General features: G+C 38.7%; 1 protein-coding gene across 1 annotated transcript in view; it reads right to left on the bottom strand.

Moving 5' to 3' along the window:
• Positions 1–6,623: 6,623 nt before the first annotated feature.
• Positions 6,624–12,652, bottom strand: part of RAD23B (RAD23 homolog B, nucleotide excision repair protein) — a 44,029-nt gene continuing 38,000 nt past the window's right edge. Inside the window, exon 10 of the mRNA XM_006771136.2 lies at positions 6,624–7,922. Coding sequence (XP_006771199.1) covers positions 7,809–7,922 — 114 coding nt within the window. The 3' untranslated portion in view covers positions 6,624–7,808. The remainder of the gene's footprint in view (positions 7,923–12,652) is intronic.

Raw genomic sequence — 12,652 nt, 5'->3', positions numbered from 1 at the left:
TACCAAGGTGTCCTTGGTGCCTGGCGGACCCTTAGTAGTATGTAACTTGGGCCTGGCTGACCTGTTAATCCGTAAGATGGCAATAATGCTAGCATTTAACAGGGTGGGACACATGGACTTGTAAGTTCACTCCCTTCTCTTGGGCCAGAAGAGGACTTTGTAAAAACAGCACTAGCTCATAGCTGGGAGATACATGTGAGTCTGGGTTAGGCTGCTTTTGCTTCTGTAACATGGATCAGATGTGGACTCCAAATACACGGACACCTAAAAACTCTGGTACAGTAGCACAGCCGCCCAATCCACAGCCACAGGGTAATATGGCTATCAAACAAGCAAGATCAAATTTAAGCTGCATCAATAGAGGTATCAGGCACAGAACAAGGGAGGTGAGAGCTCCTATAGTTCATACTACTCAGACCCTCCCTTAAGTACTGTGTTCATCAGGTTGGAGAAGGGACTTGCCATAACTCATTCCAAGTGAGAGATTTCTTTTTAGTATTGAGAAGACTTGGCCAGAGGAGGGTAGGTGGTCAGGGAGATATACAATCACTCTTCTTGAAGACCTGAAAGGTTGACAATTGGCTTAGACTGACCCCAAAGTGAATTAGGGCCTGAAGATGGCCTATGGAGAGGCAGAGGGGAGGAGAACTTGACCATCTCTGGAGTGTCTGAAATATAAGAAGCCTGAGCTGGCAGCAGTGAGTGCACGTCACTATAAGTGTTCAAGTGGGGCTAGAGATTGGGTGTGAGAGAACTGTGCTCCGTCACTGAAAGGCACCCACACCCCCTCCACAGCTGTGTTCCTATGCCTCTGGCAGATGGGAACGACCGTCAGCAGAAAGCAAAAGCAGACATCGACAGTCCCGTGGGATGGGTGAAAGGAACAGTGGGCATTTTGTGAGGCCCGTCTGCTGGGATCTGACAGAAGATTCAGCATTGCTCAGAAACGGTTCACAGAAATGAAAATCGGGTGCCTATAATGTTAAGTGTTTGAGCTGTGCTGCCCAGGTGAGTGGGAGGCCCACCCGTTTCTTGGGAACACTGAGGTGGTGAGGCAGGGAGGACAAAGGCACTCAGAGATCAAGCAGGCGGACCCCGCCACCCCCAGTCCTCTAGTGGCAACCTTCTCATCCCTGGAGGGCAGAGCACTTCTGCGACTCACTTCCGGGCAGCAGTCAGCAGCCACGACAAAGCTGGCCTGGGCAGAGATGTTCTCCAAGCCACTCACCTGACCCCCATCAGCAGCCAAAGTTAAAGGCAGGCTCCACCTTACAGGGAAGAAAACCAGGTTGCTCACTATTTGCTGAATGTATGAACCAGGGAAGCAGCACGTGCATGGTTCTGGGGGAACCACAAATAGTCTAGTGTGCAGGCTGCATTCCTCCAGTCCGCTCCTCCTGCAAAACTCACCCAGCATTTTGACTCCAGGGCAGCTAGAGAATGATCTGGCGGCTCAGCAACAGGAACAATATGTAAGGCCTTCTTCTCTCATGTATAGAGGTGCTGTTACTGGAGTGCTAAATTCAGAAGAAATCTCCACACATTTTCACCTGTATTTAAATCCAGTGAAAATAACATTTAAAACATTAATGTTCCAGCCGTGCGAAAACAGTGCCAAGAGGATAGCAACTCCACACTCAAACAGGACAGGCAGCTGAGTGCCCAAGATCAGTGACAGAGGGGAGGGGACAAATAAGGAAACGGACTGAGCACAATGGGAGCCAAGTTTCTCACTGCCCAAGAGAGGGGCTGGAAACATGGAAAGGGGCAGCAAGCAGGCACGCTGGTGTTGGATCAGAATTAAAGGTGCCTATGTGAACTCAAGTTTTCGACTATATAGATACAGAAATACAGACGTAAACGTGTGTGCGTTAGGTTCTATGAGCACAAGTAGCATGAAGTTTGGTTTCTAAACACAATCTCTATGAAAGGGAACCAGAGCCCCTTGAAGAAATGGCGACTTCCAGGGATGGGGCACAGAAAGAACAAGAGCCTGGAATATATTGTTGTGCCAGAAAGCAAGGAAGTACTCAAGGAGACTGGAAACTTGGTCTGGAAACTGACAGGAGAACACGCCAAACACAGAGCTGGCTTTAAGAATGCACACATTGGCAAAATCTGGAAAAATTCGAGCATCAAAATGGTCCTATTGGATTATGTAAGAATGAATAAAAGAGGAATCTGAATCCATAGAGAAGCAAATTATAATTGGGGGAGAGGGATGTCAGAATACAGAACATGAGCTAATAAATGTAGAAGTGGAAATTATGTAATCTGAAAATTACCACTTGGCAACCATCTTCATCATAACCCAGGCAAGAACTACTAGTGGACAGTAAATCTGATGGGCACAGTTTCGATGAGAAGTTATTTACAGTATAAGAATCTCTCCCCATAAAGTAGGCATTACACACAAAGGGACAGTGACTGTCCAGTGAAGCTTGGCAGACACCACCTCCTTCAACACTCAGTGAGCACTGTCCCCCTCGGGATGCAGTGAAAGAGCACAGCAGCACCTCTACGGCACTCCTTCCAAACACGTCTAACTTGAGTCACGAGGCAACACCAAGCAAACCGAGGGGCATCCGATAAGACAACTGTCTTGTAATCTTAGAAAAGCATCATGGTCCTAACACGGAGGGACTGAGAAAGAGTACGGTTTGAAGGAGACTAACTAAGTGCAGCGTGTTAATCTGGATTGGACCCTCCTGCTATGAAGGGCATTACTGGGTCAACTGCGAAATTTAAATGGTTTTGGGGCAGGGGTGATGGTAAATGGGAGCTCTTTGTACTGTTCCAGCAACGTTTCTGTACATTTGACATTAAGAATGAAAAAGTTGTTAAATGCTCTTTGCAAAAGTGTTAAAAAAATTGTAACACCAAAGTTAATGATATAAATATTTTACAATTAAAGCAGTAATGAATTTGTTAAAATATTTAACTTTCCTTTAGATAATTTGCTTAGAACTGGAGATAATATAAAAATTAGTCAAAATGCTATCAACAAGCAGGAGCAGGCCTGACCAAAAAGAAATATGTAAACAACCCAAAACAACAACAAAAAAATCATAAAGTAGACTAAAATTCAAGGAAGTTGCAAAAACCACTTCAGGGTTCACAAAATCACTCAAAAACAAGAACCCTAACCCCAAGCTGTTCTAAGGCATTGTGTCACCAGCCCCACACATTCTCATCTAATTTTTAACCTATCAGTTTTGAATTAACATATCAGTGTTCTTCTAATCTGCTATTGGAGGCAAATAAAACCCAGACTGGCTCCTATAATTTATAGCCAAACTTTAAGCACATTTTGAAATCATTTTGGACTTTGTTATAGGGGTAGAAACTATCAATAACCCAAACCCAGGATCCATACCAAACATTCTTTGTGCCTTAAAGTGGCTACTATGTGGGCAGTAACTAGCCACGGTAGATGCATGCTTAAGTGTGGAAGCACTAACAGGCAGGAGGCCTATCTAGAGATGTATGTGTAGGATAGGCTTCTCAGCATTTTCATCACAGCAAACATAGTACTTGTACAAAACACTGGGGGTGGGGGGTGGGGGGGAATATAATGCTGGTTGGGGCTAGGGTTGAGGCCAGGTTCCTCAGGTGCCCCGAAGACCATCTCATGAACTGGAGAGGACTGTTATCCAATTCATCCCGAGTCAGATGGAAAGAGTAGGTGACAAGGACATAGATCAACAAGAACAGAAAACTGTGTGAGACATGAGGCTGGAGTCTAGGAGACTATTTTTCTCATTTGTACTAGTAAAAGACAAGTTACACGGTTTCTATTAAAGGGTCCATTGCTATTTAATGGTATTTTCAAGCTCCCTAGCAGAGACCATGTTCCCATTCATTTTGGAATCTGCAGCAGGACACATAAGCAAGTTTGTCATCACTTATTTCTTTGGTGCCCCAGTGTCCTCTCCACAGTGAAAGCCCTACGTGAGGACCACAGTTTTCCAAATCTAACCTCGTGACAGGGAAGGCCTTTTACAACCTAGTATCACCACTGCAGTCCCTGTGGTTTCCAAAACATTGCAGTGCTGCATCTTTTTCCTAGCAGTCCAAGCCTTCCGTCCCTGCCCTTCCCCACTACCTACACAGTTCTGGAAACTAGTCTGCCACCCAAACAGGTCCAACTGCTCCACTTATTCCTCTAGTGCTCCACCCACTCTTTTTCCAGCTGTTCAAACTGCCCCAACTCTGATCCAAGGCCCAAAGGCTCAGCTGGCTTTCTGTGTTCTGATTGATTCATCACTCTGCCAGGTGCTTTTACAGTCTGAATTTCATTATCTTCCGGTAAGAGCAACAAAGTGTAGTAACAGCAATAATAATTTCAAGACACCACATACATGCTAGGCCAGCACACCAGGCACACAATGTTCCTTCCTTTGTCAGTGCAGATGTGGGGTGATACCACTCCTCTGGAAAGAACCTATGACAGTAACCTACAAATCAAACTGAAGCCAAGACCGGAAGTCAAGAGGCCAAGAATGCCCCAAAAGGATCAAAAAGCGTCACATAATTTAACATATGATGGGCTAGCTGCAGTTTAGAACAGGGATGGCAAGCTTTTTCTGTAAAGAGCTAGGGAATAGTTTTTTTAGGTTCTGCAGGCCTTAGCCTCTGTTGCCAACCATTCAATATCAAACCTCCATAGCAGAAAAGTAGCTATAGATAATATATACAAATGAGCATGGTCGTGTTTCAATCAAAGTATTTATGGCCCTGACCAGTTTGGCTCAGTGGCTAGAGCGTCGGCCTGTGGACTGAAGAATCCCAGGTTCAATTCCGGTCAAGGGCATGTACCTTGATTACGGGCACGTCCCCGGTGGGGGGTGTGCAGGAGGCAGCTGATCGATGTTTCTAGCTCTCTATCCCTCTCCCTTCCTCTCTGTAAAAAATCAATAAAATATATTTTTTAAAAAACTATTTATGGACACTGAAATTTGAATAATTTTTGTATCAAAGAAATTTTAAGCCATTTAAAAATGTAAAGACAGATCATTCTTAGTGTACGGAACATTCAACAGGCAGTGAGCCATGAGCCAGGTTTGGCTCATGGGCTGTAGTTTGCCAGCCCATGGCTCAGAACTAAGTGAAACAAAATGGACAGGGGAGGTCAACTGGAGACAAATGAGCCTTGTGGTGGAGAACTCACCAAAGTGAAGACTTGGTGAGGAAGCCCTTACTCCCTGAAGCTGCTGGCATTTGGTTGAATATTTTGTAGCAGCCTTAGGCTGACTGCTTTAAGACATGAAGTATAGGGGAAATGGGGATAATGAAATCTCTTAAAGTCCTTATGAAATTTGATTGACACTCCATTAGGTATCCCATTTCTATACTGATGCTTTAGTTGAGAAAACAAACAGGGGACCCAATAAGACCGATCTAGTGCCTGGCCTTCTACATGCTGCCTTCACCATTCACTGGAAAAAACAGGATTGGTGACAGAGGCATTGGTAACTTTCAATCTTAGATTTTATGGCAAAATCATTTAAAAAATGAGAAATGCAATATTGGATGTATTGAAAATATTTTATAATTGTCTAGAATTCTAGCCTTCTAGTACAGGAAAAAAATTATTCGATGGAACACTTCAGTATTTTTTAAACAATGTAAAGACATGTCTGACTTGGGGATGGCAGTAGATTTTAACAAATATAAACGTAAGCTTCCTCACATTTTCCACAGAGCAACTAAACAATAAAAACATTTCAAGGAATAGATGACATACCTCAAATGCGAAATTCCAAAGTCAAATAGGTCACTTACATTAAGAGATTTACCAAAACTGTTTGCAAATTAAAAGACAACAAAAGGTCACAAAAAGCCTATTTCTTTCATAGTGTTTTGTCTGGTTCTTTAAGCAGATAAACAAGGAATGGTCAAAACGGCCTGAACTGTTCTCCGGTAATCATTAATCCCACTATTTGTAGTTTTGTTGTCCAAGGACAAAAGCTCCATGCCACCAACTTCTGCGGTCACTTTCCAGAGTAAGGAAGAGGTTGCTGTTGTTTTTTAATCCTTTTTTCCAGTTTCGCTATCTGTGAGCAATCAGGTAGCAGATAAAATGTCATAAAATAAAGTATTCCATGATCCGACCAGAAATGCCACCCCTCTTCCCAACTCCTCTGCCTTGAAAGAGGAACATATTTACAAATTCTCATTTTATTCTCCTGAGATATTTTGCAGATTCAGTATAAAACATACAGGTAATACAAAGTCCAAAGGCCTGTTGAGTTTACGGAATAAACACATGAAGATTAAGTCACATGATTTAACATTATGGGGAGAAACCATGATTTCATTTACTTTCAAATGAGATAGGTTATGAGTGCGTGATGTCAAAGCTTAAAAGTCATCACCAAACGATGCTAAGGATTATTGCAAGAGATTACGCAGGGAGAAATCTGTGCAAATTCATCTTCTTAACTCAATATCAGATGGCGGAAAAAGAATTTCTTTCAAGTCTTGTTTATAGTCAGGAAAATAAATTTGGAAAACTGAACAAGTAGACATCTGCCCCCTCTTTATGATTAAATAACAATGCCAATGAAGAAGATTCCAAAGAAAAACTGAGATGAAAAAATCCAAATAAAAGCCAACATTGCTATTAAGAGTTTTCCTTTAATGTGCTACGAGATATCTTGATTGTATATTTTCCAAAGTACTTTTCCAGCCTCAACTCCCAACCCTTCCAAAAGATTTCCTCAGTCTTTCAAATAAAAGATGCTGGATTATAGTTCTGTCCACCTTCTTTTTGAAAGCAATTTAACAGCCATACATTCTTTTCTAATAAGGAAAAACACTTACAAATATCAGAAACCCAGATTTAAAACATTTGCATTAATTTTGAACTGAATCAGCCTTTGTGGGTTTAAGAAAGGCAGCAGTTTGAACTCACAACTTGGTGACAAGCATGGTTCTGCTGAGGGAAGGGACAAAGGAGAGTGAGCGCTGCATTTCTCCATTGGTCCCAAAGTGCTAATTCCACAAAGGGACACATCAAAAGCAAACATGCAATGGTGGTTTTAAAACTTTTACTGCAATATAACAAGGAAGTAAACAGTAATTAGACACCTACCAATTTCCCCCCAAACAAACCAAAAAAATGTAAACAGGAAATAAGTCTGCCTATACTTGTACAGCTTCTCAAATCATGTCAGAAGGGTCTCACATTCATTGATCAAGAGATTTTAAAATAGCAGTATTTTCACTTTAAGAAAAGGTTCCCCTTCTTCTCCACCCCAACCCAAGTATTTAACATGAAAGAATGGGCTTTCTTGACATTAATTTTATACTTATTTGGAGCAGCAACAATAACCATCAATTATTTGGCATCTCTTCGCAGTTGTTCCAAATTTGATTCAATTTCATAAAGCCATTATCCAGTGTTGCCATGAAATAGAGACTGTAGATTCTAGGTAGCAAAGATTCTTTATGAAACCAATGTTAAGTCAAAGAAATATAAAGCAGGGCATTACACTAAATTTCTGGATCTAGTACACTAAAAAGAGTGAAACCTAGGAAGTTACCTACTTTTTTATACAAGAGATAGAGACCTGCAAAAGCTGCTTTTTGGTTGTCTATTTTACACACTGTGTGGATCTGCAGCATCTGCTAATTGAAGCAGACATGCATTGTATTTATCCTAGATCCCTCCCTCCCACCCCCAACAATCTACTACCTTATACAGGTATTGTGGATATGAGCCCAAGTCATCCCAGACAATCCAGTGAACAAAGTTAGTGTAATGCACTGGTGTGAAGTGTGAAATAAAAAAAAAAAAGTCCCTTTCAATCTTCATCAAAGTTTTGCTGTAGAAGAAAATTGGCAGCCAAGTTCTCATTCTTCTCACAAGCAAAGTATGCTTGTATCACAAGTCCTTCAGGAAATCCTAATGCCTTTAACTGGAAGAAAAGAAAGAAAACATATCATTCCAGCACAGCACTACTGTAAAAGACATAAAAGCTCTTGAGAATTCTACATGAATCCATCCCTATCCAGCCCAACGGATCAAATGGAACTTACACCCTTTCCTTTAACAACCACCTACAAAATTATTTGTTCCTAGTTAAAGCTATTCGACTAACAGATACTTTACTAACAACTACTGGCGTTAACACTAGAAATTAGCTGCTTAACTATGGCGATTTAAACATAAGAAATTTGTAAATTAAATGGCTTTTAGGATTTGAGGGGTAAAGATGTGGATGAGAACAAATGGAAATAAGTTTAAGTACTTCACCTAATTATTTGTAAAGTCATATCCTTCACTAGGGTCAAATATCATTCTCAATCTCCTTGCCTTATGAAACACTCCATACTAGAAAAATGGGTGATCAATTATTAGTAATATTACATAATATTTCTGAGATAAAGACATATGGTGTTCTATTCTTATCTGCTTAATTTTTAGATCATTATAAGTGGTGACACAAGCCACTTTCGTTTTCCTAATCTATTAGAAATCACTTGTAACTCAGTAATCACTGCTTTAACAGCCTTGAAAAACTAAGGTCAATGATCTCATTCACTAGATACTATAAGTTTGTCAGCCAATGTTAAGAACCTTCTTCTAAACTGCCTCAATCAAGAAATGACCTTAAAAAACTGGGCACAAGTCCCAGTTCAGCATGAATATTCATCTGTGGAAGGAGAAGAACTTTAAATGATTTTGTTACCTAGATCTTATTCAGATTAAAGATGGGCTAGCTGAAATAAAAAGTAGAGAGGGCAACAATCCAACTATAAGCTTCTATAAGATATACACTTTAGATTCAAAGACACAAATATACTGAAAGGAAAAGGATGAAAAAAGACATATACAATGCACAGTTACAAAAATGGAGCTGAAGTGGCTATATTAACCGTTTGGCTGCTGATGTATTTTTTCGGACATATGCCAAAACTGCGGCACTAATTGCGCGTGTATGGGAAAAAATGTAAAACACTTTTTATACAATAAACTCACTTGTATTGCTTTGCAACAACAAAAATTAAAAAATACCAATTGTTTACATAAATTTGTTTTAAATAAGAAGAGCGCGATAGCGCTCCTTAGCAGTCAAACAGTTAATATTAGACAAAATAGACTTTAAGATAAAAATTGCTACTAATAACAAAGGACATTTTAGTATGATAAAACATCAGAAATACTTCATTATACACATATATAAGCAAGTTCCAAAATTCATGAAACAAAAACTGACGGAATTGAAGGGACAGAGAAACAATTCAACAATAGTTGGAGACTTCAATATCCCCACGTTCAATAATGGATGCACCAACTAAAAAGAGGATCAAAAAGCAAACCGAGGACTTACCAACACAATAAACCAACTAGACCTAATGGGCACTTACAGAACATTTAACACTAGAAGATTACACGTGTTTCTCAAGTACACATGAACATTCTCCACAAAGACCATGTTAGGTCATAAAAGAAACCTCAGTGAATTTTAAAGGATTAAAATCATACAAAATGTGCTCTGACCACGATGGAATAAACTTAGAAATCAATAATGGAAGGAAATTTTTTTATTTATTTTTTATTTATTTATTTTTTTAATATATTTTATTGATTTTTTACAGAGAGGAAGGGAGAGAGAGAGAGAGTGAGTCAGAAACATCGATGAGAGAGAGACATCGATTAGCTGCCTCCCGCACATCCCCTACTGGGGATGTGCCCGCAACCCAGGTACATGCCCTTGACCGGAATCGAACCTGGGACCTTTCAGTCCACAGGCCGACGCTCTATCCACTGAGCCAAACCGGTTTCGGCAATAATGGAAGGAAATTTGAAAAATTCATAAACATGTAGAAATTAAAACAAATCCCAAATAACCAATGGATCAAAGAAGAAATCACAAAGGAAACTGGAAAATACTTTTTAACTCTCCTTTCCTCTCTGTGAAATAAAAAAATATTTAAAAAAGGAAGAAATTAATTTCAAAGCAAGCAGAGAAATAATAAAGATCACTGAGAAAATAAATAAAATGGAAACTTACAAAACAACAGAGAGACTTAACAAATCCAAAAGTTAGTGTGTGTTTTTTCTTTAGATCAACAATACTGACAAAACTTTAGCTGACAGGGAAAAAAAAGAAATCTGAGGATTAAAATTACTAAAATCAAAAATGTGAAAACATTTCTATTTTTTATAGAAAAAACTATTAATAAGGAAATATTATGAACAAATTAGATAACAGATTAAAATAGACAATTCCTAGAAAGACAACAGAAAAAACAACAACAAAAACACAACCACCAAAATTGGCTCAAGAAGAAACAGGAAATCCAAACAGGCCTGTAACAAGTAAAGAGATTTAGTGAGTAATTTCCCAAAAAGAAAAGCTGGGCCCAGATTACTTTACTAGTGAATTCTACCAACCATTTAAAGAAAAATTAACACCAATTTTTCATAAACTCTTCTAAAGAGATGATAAGGGAACATTTCCCAAATTCATTTTATTACACTGATACCAAAACCAGACATAGACACAAGAAAACTACAGAACGATATTTTGTATGTAGATCCAGAAATCCTCAACAAAGTACTAGCAGACCAAATCCAGCAACATAAAAAAGGGTTGTACACCATAACTGAGTGGGATTTATCCCAGAAATACAAGGTTGCTCCAACATACAAAAATCAACCAACATAATAAAGCATATTAACAGGAAAAGGAACAACATTACACGATGATCTTAATAAACACACAAAAAGCATTTGGCAGAATCCAACACCATTTTGTGATAAAAATACACAACAAACTAGGAGTAGAAGAAAACTTCTTCAACCAATAAAAGGAATTTAATATAACCCATAGCTAACATCATACTTAATAATGAAAAACTGAAATGTTTTCCCTAAAGATGCAGATTAAGACAAGCAATGTTGGGTCTCGTCACTTCTCTTCCACAACGCACAGGAGGCTCTAGATAGAGCAATTAGTCACACAAAACAAATAAATAATGCAGCTATATTAGAAAACAATTAAAATCATGGCTACTTGCAAGTGATATCTGTCATACAGAAAATCCTACGGAACACACCCAAATGATCAGAATTAATACATGAGTTCAGGAAAGTTGGAAGATATAAAATTAAATAAATTGTCTTTCTATATAACTAGCACTGAACAATTCAAAAATGAAATTAAGAAAATACACTTATAATAGCATCACAAACAATAAAAATACTTAGGAATAAATTTAATACAAAAAGTACAAACTGAAGACTATAAAACATTTCTGAAAGATATAGAAAATCTAATAATAAATGGAAAGAAATCCCATGTTCATGGCTTGCTAAGACTTAATACTACTAACATGGCAATACTCCTCAAACTGATCTACACAAAAACACAGTATCTATCATAATCCCAGCAAGTTTTGGGGGAGAGAGGGAGAGGGAAGGCACAGAAATGAACAACTTGACCCTAAAATTGATATGGAAATCTTAAGAAATACAAAATTGGAGCACTCACACTTCCTGATTTCAAAACTTACTACAAAGCAACAGAGTAAGTAACCAAGACAGTGAGGCCCTGGTTGGTGTGGCTCAGTTGATTGGAACATCGTCTGCACACTGAAGGGTCATGGGTTTGATCCTCAGTAGTGTGCCTATGGCACACAACCGTTCAATGTTTCTTTCTCTCTCTAACAATTAGTACAAACATATCCTCAGGTGAGGATTAAAAAAAGAGAAAGAGTGAGGTACTAACAGAATAAACATATATATCAATGGAACAGAACTGAGAGCCCAGAAATAAACCCTCACATTTATTATCAATTAATGTTAATAAGAATGCCAAGACAACTTAGTGAGGAAAGAGTAGTATTTTTAATAAATGGTGCTAGGGCAACTGGATAAGTCAGATGCAAAAAAATGTAGCTAGCTACCATAAACAAAAATAACTCAAAATGGGTCACAAATCTCGACAAGTATAAACCCTTCAAGAAAAGACAAAAGTAAATCTTTTAACTTTGTATTAGGAATGCTCTCTTAGTGAATTAAAAGCACAAGCAACAAGAGAAAATTTCTCCAACACAGAAATCAAGAACTGATAACCCTAACCTCAAAAAAAAGTTGCTATGGAACAATTGAGGCAAGTGTCATTTACTCAGAGGGGAAAATATCAGCCTGATATATAAAGTATCTTTTAGGAAATACCTAATTATAAACTTTAAACACTTGATATGTTTGTATCATAAACAAGGACAAATTACTTTCCAGATGATTTTCCAAGTTAAAATGTACGATATTGAATTTCCATCTCAGAACACCTTGTGAAACAGGCAAGTACTAGGATTCCTTATTTACAAATGTTAACAATGGGGCCAGAGAATGAATGACTAGTCATAGTATCATAAAAACCAGGTTATTATAGTGCCATGACCTACACTGGTCACCCTGGTAAGATGAGAGGAGATTCAGGATAGCAGGGTCTGATATTTACTGTATGTCATTTTTTATAAACTATATATATATATCCTATCTAATAAAAGACAAAAATGGTAACTGGCGTACGACCAATACCCTTTTCATTGGCTAATCAGGGCTATATGCAAATTAACTGCCAACTAAGATTGGCAGTTAACTGCCAACAAGATGGCGGTTAATTTGCATATGTAG

Source organism: Myotis davidii, unplaced genomic scaffold, assembly GCF_000327345.1.
Source record: "Myotis davidii unplaced genomic scaffold, ASM32734v1 scaffold64, whole genome shotgun sequence".
Taxonomy (NCBI): Eukaryota; Metazoa; Chordata; class Mammalia; order Chiroptera; family Vespertilionidae; genus Myotis; species Myotis davidii.
The sequence above is the reverse complement of the archived record's forward strand: the minus strand, read 5'-3'. Positions and strand labels throughout refer to the sequence as shown.